This window comes from Falco rusticolus, chromosome 11, assembly GCF_015220075.1.
Source record: "Falco rusticolus isolate bFalRus1 chromosome 11, bFalRus1.pri, whole genome shotgun sequence".
Taxonomy (NCBI): Eukaryota; Metazoa; Chordata; class Aves; order Falconiformes; family Falconidae; genus Falco; species Falco rusticolus.
In genome coordinates this window covers 19,365,998-19,385,312 of record NC_051197.1, presented here as the reverse complement: position 1 = coordinate 19,385,312, position 19,315 = coordinate 19,365,998, and the positions used below count along the sequence as shown (strand labels likewise).

General features: G+C 36.2%; 1 protein-coding gene across 4 annotated transcripts in view; it reads right to left on the bottom strand.

Annotated features, from left to right (window-relative positions):
* FNBP1L (formin binding protein 1 like) overlaps positions 1–19,315 on the bottom strand; it is a 59,551-nt gene that overhangs the window by 6,469 nt on the left and 33,767 nt on the right. For 2 of the 4 annotated variants that reach the window (XM_037403856.1, XM_037403855.1), the window contains exons 3-9: positions 14,849–14,902; positions 13,138–13,285; positions 12,676–12,738; positions 11,018–11,122; positions 10,387–10,515; positions 8,141–8,287; positions 7,137–7,340 (exon numbers count right to left, since the gene is read on the bottom strand). In XM_037403856.1, the coding sequence (XP_037259753.1) occupies positions 7,137–7,340; positions 8,141–8,287; positions 10,387–10,515; positions 11,018–11,122; positions 12,676–12,738; positions 13,138–13,285; positions 14,849–14,902 (850 nt within the window). Of the gene's footprint in view, positions 1–1,362; positions 1,378–4,613; positions 4,773–7,136; positions 7,341–8,140; positions 8,288–10,386; positions 10,516–11,017; positions 11,123–12,675; positions 12,739–13,137; positions 13,286–13,576; positions 13,852–14,848; positions 14,903–19,315 lie in introns of all 4 variants that reach the window. The other 2 variants (XM_037403858.1, XM_037403857.1) reach the window with 2 other exon arrangements.

Here is a 19,315-nt window from a genome sequence, read left to right as displayed (position 1 = left end):
ACTTACATGTTTGTTTGATGCATTTTACCTCAAGTAAAACTAGTTCATAGAGCACAGAAAAAGCCTCTATAACATCAAAATTTTGATTTAAATCTATTAATCTGAATCAAAACTTGCTCAAATGGTCCAGGACACCTTTTTCATTACAAAAAATAGTGTTTCAAAACAAACAAAACCCTCCAAAAACCTTAAGACTACCTATTGTTATAAGCCAAAACCTGCAAAGGTTGGATTGCAAACTTGTGCCAGGATTATAAACAGAATGGAAGGACTTGGGTGTGAAAAGCACAGAAAGAAATTTTTATGCATCTTCCGAGTTTGTTATGAAAACTCTTCTCCTCAGGGTGACAGACACCAACAATGTTAAGAAGGAACTATGGTACGTGTCTTAGTGACAGAAGGTTAAGTTACACTACTTGTGTCCTGTTGCCTAAGAGAGTTGGTTTTAGCACAAGAAACCCGCTTGCCATTACAGTAACCCTCCATGGAGGCGAACTGGCCTGGACAGCGTTTCTTCTGTCAAGAAGAAACTTGACAGAAATTCAGCCGTCGAGATTCTGACACAAGCAGCCTTAGGCTCAGGTGCAAAGTTTCTAATTCCCCCTTCCTAGGATCTCCTTGCGCCTCAACCTCTTGGTTCTTTTGCACTTGCAAAATCATAACCTCGCTGCTTTTTAAGAAGGGAATACAAGACACAATAAAAGGAGGGAAATCAAGATACAATGTTTCCAAAATAAAGCAGCAGTGTTTCTTTCTGGAGGAAAAAAAGTAATTAAAATCCTTTCAGGTGCTGTAACACACTACAAAGAAACAAAAAGACAGTCACATCCCCTGTATCGCTCTTCCTTACAGGTCAGGTAAAACCAGAGTATCCTACAGCAATAATCAGAAGAACAGAGGTTGTCTTGTGAATTTTACTGGTTTACTCTGCAAAACAACAGTATTAACGTGTGGGTTTCATTTAATAGAACGTCTTTCTAGCAAGTCTAAACATAAAGGATCATCTCCCCTGCAATATTTCTCCTTTACACAAGTTTTGTAATTGTTTCCTATACCTATTCTATGCTGCTTTAACAATTTTCCTGACAAAGAAATCACCAAGTATTTCCATCACGACCAACTCGTGAATACTGGTCAACCCTAAAATCCCAAAATCCCAGATTTAGTTGCAGCCAGATCACAAGTTTAATTATCTTACATTTAAGCATGGATGATTAAGACGACTGTGTATATGAGTGGAAAATCTGAAGATGTATTTCAGCACCTGACTTAAAGCAGTTATGATATGGCAACACTTTTCAAAAGATTACTTTCATGCTATCTTAGCAGAAGTACAGCAGACAGATCAGCACACGGGCTTACCATCTTCACCGACCACTGCACAGTTCATTTGAAAACAGAAAGAAACGGGAAATTATTCACGTGCAACGACTAGTTACTAAAATAATTAATGCCTAAAAAATCTATCTTTAAAATATTACTTAAGGATTAAGATTTCAATTTATAAAAAACGCATTTTACTATGAACATAAGAAAAGCAAAATACAATAATCAGAAGTGCAATTCTGCTTTAAAAGTTACTGATTTTAAAAATTACTAGGTGATAACGGGTAGTTTAACTCATGAAATACTAATACACAACTTCATGAAACTACTTTTGAATGTCAGTGTTTTGAATAATATGCTAAATAACTTCTATCGTAGGAGAAGAAACACACAGCCAACTGCACAAAATAGCAGAATTTGATGATGATGAAAGACTGGTCAGCCATATGCAAATAATTTGTTAAATCCACTACTGTCACTTTTACAAACATAATTTTTACAATGTATTTACTTCACTATCACGGTAGCACAACAATAAACGAAGATCTTTTTCAAGTTTAGAAGTCAGTAATTCTACTTTCTGAAAACAGCATTTGCGTTATTGCTGCTATCCTAGAAATATTTTAGTCCAGATAAAACCAATGACATTTAAAGAGTAAAGACTTTATCCTTAGGGGAAGCAAATAAAACATGGGATGCCAGGTGTTGTATCTTGGGTTTGACATCCACAGCCTTCTCAAGATCTACCATGCTTTCAGTGACTTCAGATAACCGTTTCCAGAGAAACATCAAGCAATTTAGAAGACAGGTACCTCCAATGTAATTTATGACCCTCAGCAATCATTAAGGCTGTTGACTGGGGCACACACACAAAATTAGGATATTTCCAGCAATAAGAAAAGTAAAGCACCTTCACAAACGATACCGTGGTAGAAACCCCAGTGAAGTCCAGAGACGTAAAATGGCTACAGAACAAACTTCTTGTTCCCTTTAGAAAGGGTCTTCCAAGAAAACACAGGTAAGGTTTACCTGTCACTGTTGATGATGCATCTATTTATTTATCAAGTGGCATTAAGCAAAGACCTCTCATAAGCACTAACACTACCTGGAAATGCTGAGATTTCAACAGACAATAAGCAGCATGTGATAGCAGTGCTAACACAGCAAGTTACACCTGCCCGTACTTAAAGCCTTTTTTCAATAACCGATTCTACAGCTGCTGCCACCTTCAGCGCACGTCACGGTAAGCAGATGCAATGCATGAAGTGCAGGGCAGCCTGGTTTTGTGACCTCCAGTGCCTTGAGTGAAATCTTGTATGGGGCACATAAAACAGGATGTCCAGCATGCTTACTGCCCGATAGATGCCAGCTCAGGGATACACCTTGGCAGAAGCAGAAGCTAATTAATACCATTTGGTAGTTCTGCATGTCAATATCATTTGGACATCATTTTCCAGGGACAAAACTGTGGAAACCAGCATCATGTACTAGCAGCTACTAAGCACTGAATCAAGATAGACGCTAAATATAAGACTGGTAAGATGATAAAACCCCAAAGCTATTAAAATTGAAGTATATATTTAAGTTGAAAAGGCACTTAATATGTGATAATATGTTGTCCTAAAATGCTTGCGAGGGATTTCAAAATATATAAAAATTAAATGTTCATCCTTAAGATTTACAGAGCTTAACTTTAATACTGTGAGATATCCAAGTTAATCTAGATTTGTAGGGCACTAGTGATCCTTGCTAATTTTAGGCAATATTATTTTATATTAAATTCATTCACTTTTACAATGTGAACAGTGAACTGTAAGAATAGAAAAAATAAATAAGAATATGGTTTCATTTTCCATTAGCACTCTGTAGTTGTTAGATGATCTTTTGCTTCAGTAACAGGTTCTAGAACTACTGATACTACAAGGTGTTGATTGTGAGCCAGGAGTTGATACATTCAGTGAGCAACAAAAAGGAGGTGTAACCAAGACCTGTGGCACTTCGACAACCATCTAATCCAGTCAGTTCCTCACCCAGTACTAAAGAAGGAACATTATCTTCATAACCAGAACAAATTATGATGTAAGTGACTCAGAAGGGGAAAAGAAAACCTGTCCTCCTAAATAGAGCACAAGAATTTTTTTTAAAAAAAATAATAATTATGGTGATGGTAGAAAGGGTGTTTCCAAGATATCTGGAAGCCTGAAATAAGATGCCACAATATGACTTAAAGATGTAAGTTCTAAGTGTAACTCATATTTCGAAATGACAGCAAGGGAACCTCTAAATCGTAACTTTACTGCAATATAACATTGCTGTACTTTGATCTCCCCATTATGTCAACAGCAGTCAACCATTCTTGATGCACATGAGACAGCAAGTCAATATTATTTACAAATATCAGAAAATTGTGAATTAGATATAATTAAATGCATCCAATTATCTCATTATCTGGATCAATAAATATCTTTAGAAGTACATAAACTGGGCAGCCTATGCTTCACCGATGTAAGAGGAAAGTGCCAGTACATTTATCACTAGTACTATAAATGTTGCTAGGAAACCACTTAACATTTCCCTTTTGTTGCTTTCCAAACAAATTCTGTTTGCAGAATATGCCACTATAAATTAGTAAACGAATTGATAAATCTCAGAAGGTGGCGTTTGGTAATAAATTTTCAATAATTTTACCCAAAAGAACCTTGGACAAACAAGAACAATTTATTAATCAGAAAATGCATTAAAATTGTAATGTTTCAGAAGTCAATATTTCGAAATCTGCAAGCACCATGTGCTATATAGCATTTGATGTACAAAAGAAATGAAATTTCTCCCTTTTCAGTTCAGTGTCTTGTAATCAACTACTACTATTTAAATTAAAAGTCAGCAAATAAAGACATCCGATTTGTTAAGATTTTTTTGTTGTGACTATATACCCAATGATAAATTACTGCAAAAATGTTACATGATGGTAGGAAAACATTTGTGAATGTGAACAACAATGAAGAAAGGTATCAAACACATGCTGAGCACCCTCTTTATAACACCTTGCTTTTAGGCACAAGCATTTGAAATGCCATGAAGAGTCCTGTCTTCTTTTTTTTTTTTTTTTTAACCGGTGGGTAACTTCTGTACACTGTGAAACAAAGTATCCTAAAAGTGACCTTACAGCTGAAGTGTTACTTTTAACAAAGTAAGCCTTATAATGAGGGTGAAGAGCATTAGAAAAGCCACATCACAAACACACTGTTCATAGCCCATCATGCATTTCAACTTGTTATCAAACTTACCCCTCTTTTGAGGCTTCTGAAAGAAGGAATTCTGGGCTTCCCTGTTTTTATGTCACTCATGCAATAATGCACTGGTTCAATGGAGAATATGGGATACTGGGACCCATTAGGAGTACTGGATGTGTATAAACTAGTAGGGGTTAGGGGTGGGGATTGTGGCTAATGTGGAAATAAAGAAAGCAATAAATAAGCCAAATGTTCAAAAGTGATTTTAAAATGAAAATTCTGTCTTACAAAAATAAAATTTCCATCCAACACAGAAACAGCTTGTAACGTTCCAGACACATTTATACTACAACTGTATTGGTTTTAAAGGTTTCTGTCATTAATTAATCTTCAGAGTTACAGGTTGCTGCAGAGAATGAAGGAATACGCAAAAAAGCTTTAGACTCAACACTTCCTCAAGATCCTAACGAGATCGCAAAGTTGCTTGTCTCTTTTATTAAAACACAAAGTTCTGCTGTAACTAACAGCCATTCTGGAAGCCTGTGCATTCCTGCACTGTTTCTTCCTACACCCTACCAGGTGTGCTAAAATAAAAATATTAGGTACATCTGTGGAGAATGAATAAAACAAAAAGTATACTCCATCTCTGTAGTCAAGCTGGACTGACACCATGGCTGCGTGGCATTAACGTCATCAGGAGAACTCCCTCCACTTCCTTCCTCCCCTTTTTAAAAATTGCTTCTCTCATTTTTTGGGGGTCTCTGATTTTTTCCCAGTTCAATTTTTCGGTACTATTTCCTCTACTGCACAACTCATTCCCTTTCCAAAAGACTTTTCTGTCTTTCACAACACCAAAAATAGTAAATGCCTATCTGGAAGTCAAGACCAGCCACAGATTCAGCTAAATGAAAGCCCGAAGGCCACCATGAATACCCCAGCTACAATAAATCAGCATTATTTTTATATTAGCAAATTTAAGATTATCTTTTAAAATCGGTAAAGAATATTTGGAATTAAATATGTATCTCCTGATAAGTATGTGGCTCCCAGCTGCTGTTTTGTAGAGTACCCCCCCATCCTCCCTAAAAACAGGTGAAAAAAAGGGTCATAATCTTCCATTTCCTCAAGGTCCTTAAGGGAGACATGTAGCATGTATACACACATGTGATATCTGTAATTCTATACAGTAAACAGTAGGGCCGACTCTGAATGCTACATAAAAAAGTGAATGAACTGGGGAGAAGGAAGAGTAGGGGAAGTCCTGTCAGCTTTCTTCAGCTGTCGTCATACTAGGGGATTTCTTCAAACCACAGTAAATGCCAAGGTCCAGATTGAAAACCAATGCAGATTTTCATAGCTTCCCTCTCCAAAATTCTTGGCAAGATGTCTTGTCAAACTGGTAATCGCGATCTAGTTTCAGAACAGGCTGAATCTCATCCACCTCTGCAGCCAAACGCAATAAATATGCTAATGAAATAATGTATTTAAACTATTATCAATCATTATACTGCATGAAAAGTAAACAGTCACTTTTTATTTTAACACACAGCTGCAATTACATAGTATACTGAGGAGGGAATAAAGAATCAGCTATATCCTTTCTTTCTGTAAAGGTCTGCTTTCTTGGAATACTATCAAGTGGAAAGTAAGTCCTACCACTAGCAAGCTTTAAGAATAGTTTCCTATAATAAATGGCAGAAACTGACTTGGAGCACTAAAATAACCTCAGAAATTTGTGGGAATCATTACAATGACTCATTGATATGCTCCAATACTAAATAAATACTAAGCATAAAAATTAAATATGTATATGCTTCATTATTCATTTAGATAGCTAATGCATGTATTGATAATCTTTTTCGTTGATCTATGAAGCCATCTTGCACAGAAAGTGTTAACTGATAATAATACAAGAAAGGAGTAATTTCTCTGCTTACAATTTTTTCTTGAGCATAGGACTATATTTTCCTATGTCATAATAATATTTCTTCTGGGACATTTACCTGTATGGAGCTTCAACAGCATGTTTTATCAATGAGGCATTAGAAATTTTTCATGTTTTAAGGCAAATCTCAGAAGTTTTCAAAATTAGCAGCAGGTGTAACAAAGAATCTATGTAACGCTCCTATATATAAACATCCACAAAATGTGACATTTGGAAGGGGGTTGGCTCTTTGTAGTACAGCAGAGAGATCTGAAGTCTGCCTGAATCCAAAGCATACTCCCCCCTCCCCTTATTTTTACATGCACAACTAGCACCTTTTCTATGCAACTGCAAGAACCCTTTACAGAAACATAAACATTACAGAAACGGGAAGCTACTTCTCCCAAATAACTATTAAGAACATTCCCAGACACAGATCACTAGAAGAAAAATTGGAAAACTTCCGGCAATGAGAACTTGATTTTTAATACAGAAAGTATCCAATCCTACTCAAACCTTCAGATCTCCTTTACATTTATTTTAAAAGAGTGGCAGGGAAGGGGTAGGTTATTTTAAAATAAATAAAGCGCTGCTTCCATGCACTCTAAATCTTCACATTTTGATTTTCCAAATAGTAATTTCTTAATTGTTACCTTTGGCTTCTTTCCAAACAGCCACAGCTTTCCTTTAGCCTTGCCCACTGTAGTTTTTGAATCAATTCTCATTCCTTCCTGCTTTGGTGTACTGATGGTTCCATCAGAGATAGTTCTGTAAATATTCTGACTGTAATCTTCAAATGGAAAATCTCCAGGAGGTTCAAAACCGGATTTGAAGCAGTCTATCACTAGCTGAGAGTCCTAAACATAGGACATTAAGGAGTTTAAAAAGCAAACCAAGCAAAACCTTCAAGAACCAGAGACAGAAAAACACACAAACACAAATTTTCCCTTTAATTGCAGAGAGGCACAGATGGGAAGCAGGAGAGCACTCGGGATGCATGCTTTTGGACAGATGCAGTTAAGATAATGTATGGTTTTTTCTCAGCAGTGTTAACTGTGAGCGTAAGTCAAAGCATACCCTGCTATTCAGAATCCAGCAAATACTCCCCAAGGGTCATCACAAATTTAAAACGAGACATGATGTAGGACCAAACTACTACTACACCTTCTAATCCTTCACCGTGAGCACTGAAACAAAGATAAAACTAAGAAACCAGATGTAGTAAGATGTAGTAAGGAAGAACCCATATTAGAAAGAATAAGAAAGAAGCATAAATAGCTGCAAACATGACATAGAATGGTATTTTTGTTAACTGAACATCTTTTACATCATTTAATGCTACACACTGGAGAAAACACCAGCCATGCTGGTATTCCAGGATGTTTCAGCACAATGAGAACAATGTGTCCAAAATCACGTACAGGGAGAAAGCGTCAAGATCTTCAGATAATAAGAAAGCAAACAGACACAGAAGAGAACAGACACCGAAAGTGGACGTGACCATTTAGGCGAAAACTGAAGTCACAACACTTTTGAAGCAGACAAATATTTGACAACAGAAAGATAATGTACAGGTTTAAGTCCGTCTTTCCTCTCTCCACAGCTTCCATATCAGCTAAACTGCTCATGCACATTTAAATTGCTCAGTTCTACTTACTCTATGTTCATCAACTGATTTTGCTGCAAGGATCATCCCTTCTAAACATTTAGAGATAATTGGAATAACCTTGCGCTCAGAGTCAGCAAAGCCTTTGTAGCATTCACTGAGTTTGATAGTCCTTCTTTCATCCATTTCTTGAAGTTGCTGCAAGCATAAAGATAAAATAAAGCTTTTATTTGCAATTTTTTTCCCTTGATCCTGATGTATACAGTTATTGTGGTTACCACAGTGTAGTACAGAATTACTGTGCTTTCCCAGTATTTTTATTTTCTTAACAAAACAGAATGTAATTTAAATAATCAAGTCCTTTCAGACATAGACTTAAGAAGCCCAGAACAGTAATTACGAAACATTGATACTCTCCGATTTTTAAAAATTATGTAAAGGGTTGGGCTTTCATTTCCTTATTCCTTTTTAAAGCATGTGTACAGTGTCTACAGCCACCTGTTTAGTTTAAAATATGTTTCATGCAAAAATGAAAACTATAGTAAAGAAATTCTAGTAATTTCTGTATCTCCTCACTCTCTCCTTCTAGTTCCAAATAATTTTTCTCTGGTGATAAGTATCTCTATCTTGCTTCTATTTTTATACTTTCCAAAAAATACCAATGATTAAAAATTAGGAAAAATTAAAAATATTACAATTCTATACTGTTTAGACATGCTGTCTCATTTGAAATACAAACCATTTCCTTTAGAAGTGTGCAAGAAAACAGAGAAAAGAATACCATTACATAAGATTTGTAATAGAAATCTACTGGAACACAACAAAAAGAAAAAATTAGAGAGAAATACTATTAAGATAATAACCCTGGACCTGTCACCTAATTGAAGGTTGAAAAAAAAACCCCAAAAGAATAAAAAGCAGTATCACATACATCAACAGGTTATCAAAAACAGGATGAGAAGTTGGATCTTTCCTATGTCTACTCTTAACAAAGACAGATGTCCTAAACAGCATCTCGTTTCATCTCTCTGAAACAAAGCAACAACCTAGTCACGCTAAATTCCTCTCCCAAGGTTCTCCCATAGAATGTTAACAATTACTTGCAAGGAAATAATAAAAACGTAGTCCCAAGAGAAAGCAAGACTAGGACTTTCTGCTCTTACTGGAGATTTCAAAAACCATTAAGTAATATCTTAAAATGATAATGGATTTTAACCCTAGAGAAATAAAGGTAAACCAGAACTCTGGCCCAAGCTACAAACACTGAACTGTTTCTGACTGCAGTTCCCCCATCAGTGTGCTCATGTCAGACCCACTGTGGTGCTGCTTAGTTAGAATAACAGAAAATTCTTTAGTAACCCAACTCAACTTTCTCCTGTGAATCCCAGACCTTCTAATTTTGAAAAAGATGAACTCCCTTGTGCTTCTGGAAAATACCAAGCACTCTGAAACTGGTATACCTTCAAATAAAGTCACCGTTCCACTTCCCATTTCCTCACTCATGTCTCAGAACCAGTCTCTACAGTCACAGCATTCTCCCAAACAGCCAACACACTACCAAACTCTCCCTCACCCGATGTGCTCACCCCCCCCCCCCCCCCCCCATCTAATTTTGCAAAGCCTCTCTGGTTTTGAAAGAATCTTAAAAAAAAAAAAAAGTCTTCATCATTACATGAAGCACCTTGAGAAATCCCCTTTTTTAGATGTGAAGTATTTTTACACAATATATTTATTGAAGTCTAATTTGACCTTTAACTTTTTTATTATTGCAGCGTTTTCTGTGGATTGCTGGCAATATTGACGAAGCAATGAGCAATGGGGAGGGAGGACTTCTGCCTCCAATCCACCCATTTCATACCTGTACACGAGGTACATTAAACCACACAGTCAGCATTAGCTGTATGCTTTCCTTCAGCTCTGCCAGAGTCAAAGCATTCACACACACACACACACACACAAATATCAAGAGGACTAGTGATCAAACTTTATTAGAATGATTGTTTTAAATCTCCAGATGTCCCCTATGTTTCTTTTGCTATACTTCTTCAGCAATATTTAAACAAAGACTCTATGTAACATAAAATCTTCACAGGAAATGCAACAGAGTATTTTCATTACAAGCCTAAGCATAATTACTATAAGCAGTAAATCTCATGATAAAATGCAGGTTGTATCAAGATTACACTAATTTCTTGATAAAATTACCCACTAAAGACCCCAAAATGAAGTTTTAAATTTTAAAACCTACTTCTCCCTTAGAAAAAGATCAGACATACTTTATCTGTTAGTTATTTTACCTTATAAATCTGAGGAATGACAATGTAGTAGTGTTTGTGCTGTTCCCCATTAAAATTCTGTAGTTGTGCAGCATATTCATTTTTGTTTTCATCAGCCATATGCGTGCGCAGGTTTAACTGCTGCTTAGCCTAGTAAAAAAGCATTCTCAGTTCAAACATGTCTTGTGCTTTTCAATGACATACAGCATTATTTTATTTTACCAACGATGCAAAAACAATACAAGTCATCAAAACTGACATCCTTATAACTGAAGTAAAAAGTGTGTCAGACTTCATATATACTGGCAGTCTATAGACCTGATTTGTCGTATACAGAGCAACAATCATTTTAGCTCCCTTAGCCACATTGCTTAAATGCATATCCTAAAACACAGAAATGACTGTACACGTATACCACAAGATACCAAACACCAGTAAGCCTGTTTAAGGTAGTCATCATCTCCACAGCGTCATCTTGAGAGTAATGAAGCATACTCCCTCTCTGTGTTTTAGATTTTACTGTTAACTCTGATTTTGCACATAATAAGCAAGCATATTTTATACTCAAAGAATGTTGTTCCAGCACTGATGATAACCATGCAAATATTTCATATGATAAAAAGAGTAATGAAAGAAATGGCACTGCTTTTACCTTCTCAACATCAGCCTTTGTAGCATTAGTGTCGTTGTCCAGTCTTTCGTAGCTTTGCTGTGCCTTCTCTGCCTCTCTGCATTCTCTCTCAAATTTCTTTTTGCTCTACAAAAGCCACAAACTTACTGCTTCAACAGCCATTATCTCCTTTTGGTTTTGTACAGTAATTTTGAATTCTAAATATCAAAGCATCCATTTAAATATCTGAAATTCACTCAATACCTTTCAGTAAGTACACTGTTCTCACAGCAACTAAATCTCAAAAAAATTTCAACTTTTCTACTTAAAATTTATTTCCCTGAAGTACCAGCAAGGAAACAACTCTTAATTGTGCTATAAAATATCAGATCATCAAAATACAAAATAACCTATTACAAAGATCTGCAGTAAATTATGAACAGACAAGCTCACTTTCTAGCATGACTTCAATAGCCTAAATAAAAGTTAGGGGGCATAAAATTTAATCCTGGACTTGTACGAGTAGAATTTTCAAGTTCCCTTCTTCAGTGATCAATTTTAATAGCATGAATTCAACTAAATTATTTTGAAGGCAGTCTGAATGATTTGGCTCCACTACCGAGATCTGAGCATATCCATCCATCATCATCAGTATTTCTATCAACTGGCGCAGCTGTAAGCAGCACAGACAACACTATTCAATGCACTTGATGTTCAATACATCTGTCTGTTGTCAAGACAACAGCTGTAGAAATTACTGTTGCAGCTCAAAAAGTTAGTACCTCTAGAGACAAAGTGGCAACTGACATTGTGTGAGCACTGCTCTCCTGAGCAGTGTAAAGTCAGGCAAATGGTGGTTAATGTGTCAAGTAAATGCAGCGCACGTAACACAACTAATTGTTTGAGGTGAAGTCTGGGAGTTATCTTGGTGAAGGCTGATAGCATCTAAAACTCCCACATCTGCTTCTACACTGATCCTCTGACCACGGATTAAACTCTTACATGTGACACTGAAGCAAGACATTGCTTATCTGGGTCCACGACAACAAAACAGAAATTCACCTCTTCTGTACTGCTTCACAGTACCTTGGATCAAAGATGTAATAAATTTCTGAGACAAACCCAACAGAATATCAGAATGCATCTTGAACATACTTGGTTGAGTTTTGTATTTTCTCTCCTTTAAAAGCATGTCTCTCAAGAAAAAGGTGCTTATAATCTATTCTAGAGACATTCACTTCTGCATTTCTCTGTTAAAAAGAAATTCTACCTCCTGAAAGTAGAATAGTCTATAGCGGTATTCTTGAACAAACACCATGTAACAAGCCCTCAAACTCAAGTTAAATACAGTGACGTAAGATTTCATCTTCATATAAGCAGTCATTATTAACTACTCCCTAAACAAAAAACAGCCCACAGACAAGCAACCAAGAAGGCTGTAACCTATGTTAAAAATAGGTTCCTCTACACTGGATAAAAGCCAAGGCTTCAGCCAAACATACACACAGAAGCTGTTTACAGCTATTTTTTTTTAAATAGGGAACTACAAATACATTGAACTGCATTTTGGATGTTACCAAGTTTGATTTGGATATTCAGTAATATAGTTAAATATTAAAGTGTAAGCAAGACAGATGACAGCAGTTTCACTTACAAACTGTGTATCATTGACAGGAAAAAAACCCAAAACACAAACTCACATTATCCATCTGTTTCCAGCACATGTCCAGATACTGTTGAGCCTTTCGCCCTTCTTGAAGATGCTAAAAACACAACAAATAAGTTTAATTTACGTATATTCTTAGCAGTGCTACAATTAGTTAGTCCCTGCTCCAGTTGATACACTATAATGTGCACTATTTCCCACAAGTTACCAGTACTCTTTGGAACACACTACTCCATCATATAAGAACAGTACCACAGATGAAAATTACACTGGAAAAAAAGTTACTAGTAAGCACTATCTCCCAAGATTCTAATTTTTAGGTTTAATAACTGTAGTAAACCAGTACATTAAAATATAGAGTAACTTTAAATATGTTTTATAAATGTGTTACGAAACCTACATATTGCCAAGTTCATTAAATTGGGTAAATACATCAATTTGTTGAAAGGCACATCCATTTTGATATCCTATTATCAAATCAAAATATAGGAATTACCATTTTTCTCTCCGTTTTTAGATCATGAGAGTATCTCATCAATTCTCCGTACACTCTGTGTCCCATTTCTTCTGCAACTACTTCTCGTTGTCCTGCATAGTCATTCAGCTCATTAAGGATGTTAAAAAAGGCAATACACGAAGTAAACCTGACAGAAAGCACACACACACAAACATACATATCATAAAAGTGAGACTGTTTTTTTTAATGAACTTCTTTTAGTACAGTCTGTACTCCTAATTACATAAATAAATAAACCAACCCATATATATTTTACAATAAACCTTATCTTTATGCTAATTGAATTATAGTAGAAATGCCAAGTTGGGAAAGCCTATGTTAAAGCCTAGCATGTACTATATGTTGCAATGTCTCTTTCAAACACATTTTTTAAGAATATGGATTTTTGTGGATGGAAAAGAAAGAAGAATAATACTACCTGAAAAGCCCTGTAGTATAGTGGTATCTCCTAAGCTGCCAACTGAGAGGCCTGAGCTTGGGAACGGATACATACGTCCCTAGGCTCGGAGGCTGAACTTGCTGCAGAGATGATGTGCTGTGCTTGGTGGTCTTGAGGGTGGAACATGCCAATCATACCACTCATATGCATCCCGATGGATGATCTACAGAACAAGTTTGCTATCAGCTCTGGAGACAGCTGCCTGTTTGCCTGCCCACCTCTTGGCTGGAAGTAAGGTGCCACTATGGCTGGCACTAAAAAGGGGGGAAGAGGAGGGGCAAAGGGTAGAAAGTGTGTGTGGGAGGGAGGAAAGAAAAAAAAAAACAACAGGCACCACATTAAAATATACATCTTTCTCTCTTTTAACTGTGGAATACTGCCATCTCCACAGGCTTGGCTCTGGGGAGTTCAAATGCCGCTCTAGCACCAGAAATGCCATTCCCTGTGGTCCGGGATCTTTAAATAGTTGGAAGAGCTAGAGGAAATCCTAGTGTGAACTCTCAGGCACTCTGCGCGCAGCATGTGCGCTAGCTGCCACCTGAAATTTGCCCGCTGTCTTTACTTCCTAAGTCATTCCTAAAGAAAAAGAGTATTGTGTTTTTCTAAATAAAAAAAAAAAAACCAAAACAAAAAACAGGCTATGGACTGGGACAGCAAAACAAGCTCCTCTCTGATAAATAATCATAAAGTCATTTAGCACAAATTGCTCCTCCACAGTTAAGACATTCACTTATTTTGTCTTTGGAGGCCAACCAAATCAGCAGTTTTAAGAGCTCTTCTTGCCAAAAACATAACTATTTGTGTACACTCCAGTCTCAGTATAAAAATGTATAGCTACATTTGTATTGCCACACAAATGCACTGAAAAATTCTTATTCAACTAAGCAAAAAACACAACCTAAGGACACATAATTGCTTTTTTATTAAAAAAAAAAACCAACCACAAAACACTAGACTGTACATAGCATTCTAAACTTCTGCTTTCAAACTTTCAGCTAGTTGAAGATTAATTTGGAATGGAGCAAGAACAATCTGCCATGTTTACTACTTTAAAATACTAACAGAAATAAACTCGGGTTTCATGCTTAAGAATTACAGCAGAACTGTAAGAAGCCAAGCACAATTCTTTTGTTGTCTTAAGTCAATTAAACACTTCATCTTAAAAAAAGAAAGAAAAAAAAATCCATAAAAGGAGAGAGTATACTGTAGTCCTTGTTTCATATACATAGAACTTGAAATGTACATTTTTACCTGGGCTCCTCATCTTTGGGTGAACGTTTAGGACAGTACTTCTTAACCAGGTTTCTATTAAGAGAGAATGAAAAAAAGATGCTATTTTAGAGTCTCTTTTGAGAAGACATACACATAGAAAACTGCATGAACGCATTACTTCTTCGTAATGACTTTAAGGAACAAATCTATTATCCCTGTCATCTTATACAGGCCCTTTAGATAACACAAGGTAGAAGTCTATGGCATCTTCAAAGTTTTAAGTCACTTTGACCTAGAACAATATATTCCTAAGTATTTTAAAACCTCTACTGCACAGTGACTAGACATAAAGTAATCAATTCTTTATTTAAAATCCTTTTCACTCATGCAAAAGAAGCTAGCAGACAAGAAAAAAGCAAGTGTACAACCACTGTGTAACATAATAGATAGCACATACTGTATGTTATACCCATAAGCACAAAACCCTGTACCTAAATTAAGCTTTAAGTGTACGTCCAGGTAGAAGTTTTAACCATAGTATCTCCAAACCTTCAATAAGGGTATTTCCAGAACAGAAGAGGCAACACCTCTTTTCTGGAAAGACAGTATTTTGCCCTACCACCAGTGTTCTAAGAATCAGGTTTTAAGAAACCAAGAAAATCTCTAAAAGATGATCCAGTCCAATTACCAAGAACTGATATGAACTCATTTGCCTATTACGCAATGCAGAAACAGCACCTTAAGAAACATAAAAACCACATCACCTACTCTACCCTAAAGCATCAATAACACAGACACACACAGCTTACACAAACAACTGCAAAATATTTGCAGTTACGTATATTGCTACAAATATCCCACACGCTGTGATGAACATGAAATGAAGCCACACAATTTTACAAACAGGAGGGGTAAGAGGAGAGAATGTCCGGTGATTTTTGAAATTTTTACCTTCCTGTATGTCAATCTTTGTTTTAAATTTCTAAGTACACATTTTTTCCAGCACAGCATTCTGCCTTGACTTACAGTACTGTTTTTTCTGACAGCAATGAGTTCATCTAAAATTCTTGAAATAGAAAAGGATACATATTGTCAGTCTTGGGAAAAAAATCCATAATTTCCTTCTCATTTTTAACAGCTGGATGTTCAAACCTTCAAACCCTTGCATTTTTTATTCTAGCAACTTTCAAAATTGTCAGGTTTTTCCAAAAAACAGAAAAACTGAGATTATAACTCTACTACAGTTCTTTTCCCTTCCCTGTGAGAATTTGCCATTTTACAGCAAGTAAAGATTCCTTCTCTGTATGGAAGAAAAACAGGTAAGACACAGGATTTTTCTCAAATTGCTTACCCCCAACATTTGTGCTTTTTGAGGTCAAAGAAGCGAAACATCTCAGTTGATGTGTGTCTTTAAAAGCAAACAGTATTTAAAGAGAGATCTACTACTCAAATTAAATAGACCCATATTTAAACGCCAATGCCCACCCTCAAAAAAATTCTCATTATTTTCCAAACACTAGAAGCACTTCATCAAAAACTTGCTCGTAATGTTTGAAGTGCGGACCAGATTGTCTGCTATGATACCTCTCATTTAAGCTATTAAAGTAATACTTTTAAGTGTGAATTAACACCTCCACAGAAAATAACGCACATCAGTTATTTGCTTTGCAACCCACAAGCAGAAGCAGCGCAATGCTGGCAATAGTTTTCCCCATACATCTCTAAATAATCATACCTTCCATTTAAGAACAAAAAAACAAACAACAGAAGAAGTGCACAAAACTGAGTAATTTTGTTTGAGACAGTGTTTGCCTTGAGCTTGTCAGGGATGGCTGCTCAAAGCGTGCTCTTGAAGTGAGCCTGGATTATGCAAGGAACACTCCTGGTTTTTAACTGGTATGGAATAGACTACATTCAAACTGCTGTACTGTGTAAAGGGATGGTGTTTGGTAGTGAAACTATTTCACACATCCATACAAAGACTAAATGAAGTATAAACAATGCAAACCTAGCAGAGCTGCTTTAACAATTGTCTTTTAATTGGCTTCTGGATAGAATTCTTCCATCTGTCTGTCCAGTAGTAATTGAGAAACTGGCCATTGACTTCTTAGACTAATTATTAATACAGCCCAAAAAGCAGCAATGAAGTGGACTATATAAAGCAATCTACATCCCCAGTGCTACAGAAGAAAAGGAGAGGAGGAGTAACAGAAGGTTCTGTGAAACAAAGCCTCACATGCATGTTTTGTATTTCATTCCCACTGTCCGTCTATAATAACTCTTGTTGTTAGGAACTATGAACTACCTTATCATTAAAACAAGGGTGCTAATCCTGCTTTCGTCTAAAATAACCTTGTGCAATTTCTCAAATCAATTTATTTGGAAGTCACGTTATCTCTACGGTACAAGGGTACAAGTAGCGAGACTATGTTCAGTCATGAAGTATATATCAAAATATGAGCAGGGAATCTCTGTGGAACTAGAAGCTCAGACCCTTTAACTCCTTCCATACCCTCAAGAGACTACAACCAGAAAGAACCACTATAATAAAATAGTCAAGTCCGTTTTATATCAATATGTACTAAGAAACAAAATAAACACTGACTTTGTAAAATCTATCTACACATTTTGTAAGAACTTTCTCACTGAAGTTAAAGCAAGAATCTCTTTTCGCTATCACCAGTAATCCACCGCCTCTTGCAACATTCTACTTGGTAGGGATTAAATCCAGACATTTTGATTGGAAAATGCATAAACCCAAGAAAAAAACCCCAAACAATCATTTCACTAAGTAACTTTCCCATGTTTCGTTTTCCCTTACATTTCTGCTTTGCTCCTCCATACCTATTAACAAATGGGAAACTCCTAAAATTCACCTTATTATTCAGAAGGTGAAATGCATAACAAGTATACGATGCTGTAGCTAAGCAACCATGCAGAAGCCTTTTAAAGGGAAGATTTTCAGAGGTGTTAAAAATGAGAAAAGAAACCACTTACTAATACACAGTTAGTTTGAAGTGGCAGGAGAGAAGGGTCACAAATACAGATTATTTACTAGCATGCCGATCTCTGTTCTGGTTTCACTTTTTAATGCAACTGTTTACTACTTCTAGGAAGACAAAAATACTATGTAATTCTTTCTCCCAACAGAAGTCAGTTTCATTAGTCAGTCTTGTCTACCTTAGTATCACAGGAACATGCAGTTTTGAGACACTGTGTGATCAGGAGTTACGGTACAATAATCAAAGTCAACATATATGAAATGACAAGCAAATGCAGAATTTAAAGTTCAAAGAAAAAGCCAGTGTTCACGTGAACAATGAGGCATAAATGGCTTTTCCAAGAAGTGAACACCAACACTTAGAAAAAACAGAAAAATTAGATTTAGATATCTGAAAAAGCACAGGTTGGCAAGCTGCTAGTAGGAGAGTGGATCTGAAGACTGAAGTGTTATTTCAAAGAGGAGCCAGTTCACACTTCAAGGGGGCATAATACTCTCTAACACTTTATCTAAACGTGTCTAACCCTCACAATCCAAGTATGGATCTGGACTAGTTTAGAAGAAAATTTGCAGAAGTCATTTCAGACTATCAGAACTGAACCAAATCTATAAAATAAACTGCTCTATACTTCCTTAGCAAAGTGTAGGTTGATGACAGTTTAATAAGCTCTGGAAGTACAGTTTAGACTACTTCTACCACACTCCATCTTAAAGCCATCAGGAAGCAGACTTCATGCAGGACTAACCACATCCAATTGTGCTGCCCCTGTAATTTTATCAACCTCTCTTCTCATTATAAATTGGTCTCAGGTCAACACTAGTGCGATAGCAGCCTAGACTGTATTACCGATTTGTAAGAGAAGTAGTACCTCAGTCAAGTAGCCAGAAGTTTCAAAAAGCAAACTAGTTAATAAATCCATTTTTTTTACAGTCATGTACATAAAATATCTACATAAAATTTTAGACATCTGTACAAAAATTGTGTTTATAAAAACCAAGTTTTCTTCAGTCAATTAATACAGCATGTAAAGAACGGGGGCAGCAGCATCAACATGGTAGAATCTGTGTTAAGGCAGCAGCTCAGGTACTGCGGCATCTGCTTATACTAGACCTCCACAGCCTCTACATCACGTTACAAATGAGCCTGGGAACAAACTCTGAAGTCTGCTTTCGTAAGTTACTAAAAAAAAAAACCCCGTAATAAGTACTTAACAGCATTTCCTATTTATATGTAAAGTAATACTTCCAAATAGGGTTTTTTGACAGCTTTGGTGATTGCATATCAGTACCATGGAATGTGTGAAAGCAATGACAATAAAGCGTATTTAGTAACGTCATCGGAAAGAGTTTTAAGAGATGAATCTTTACAAATTGCAACATGGAATTTGAGTTTACAGAACTGAATATTCCTGGAACCATTAAGAATTTATATGTTTTAGCTTGCAGAAACATCAGTATAAAAAAAAGACCCTGTCACATCCACATTTGTGTAATAATCAGTAACG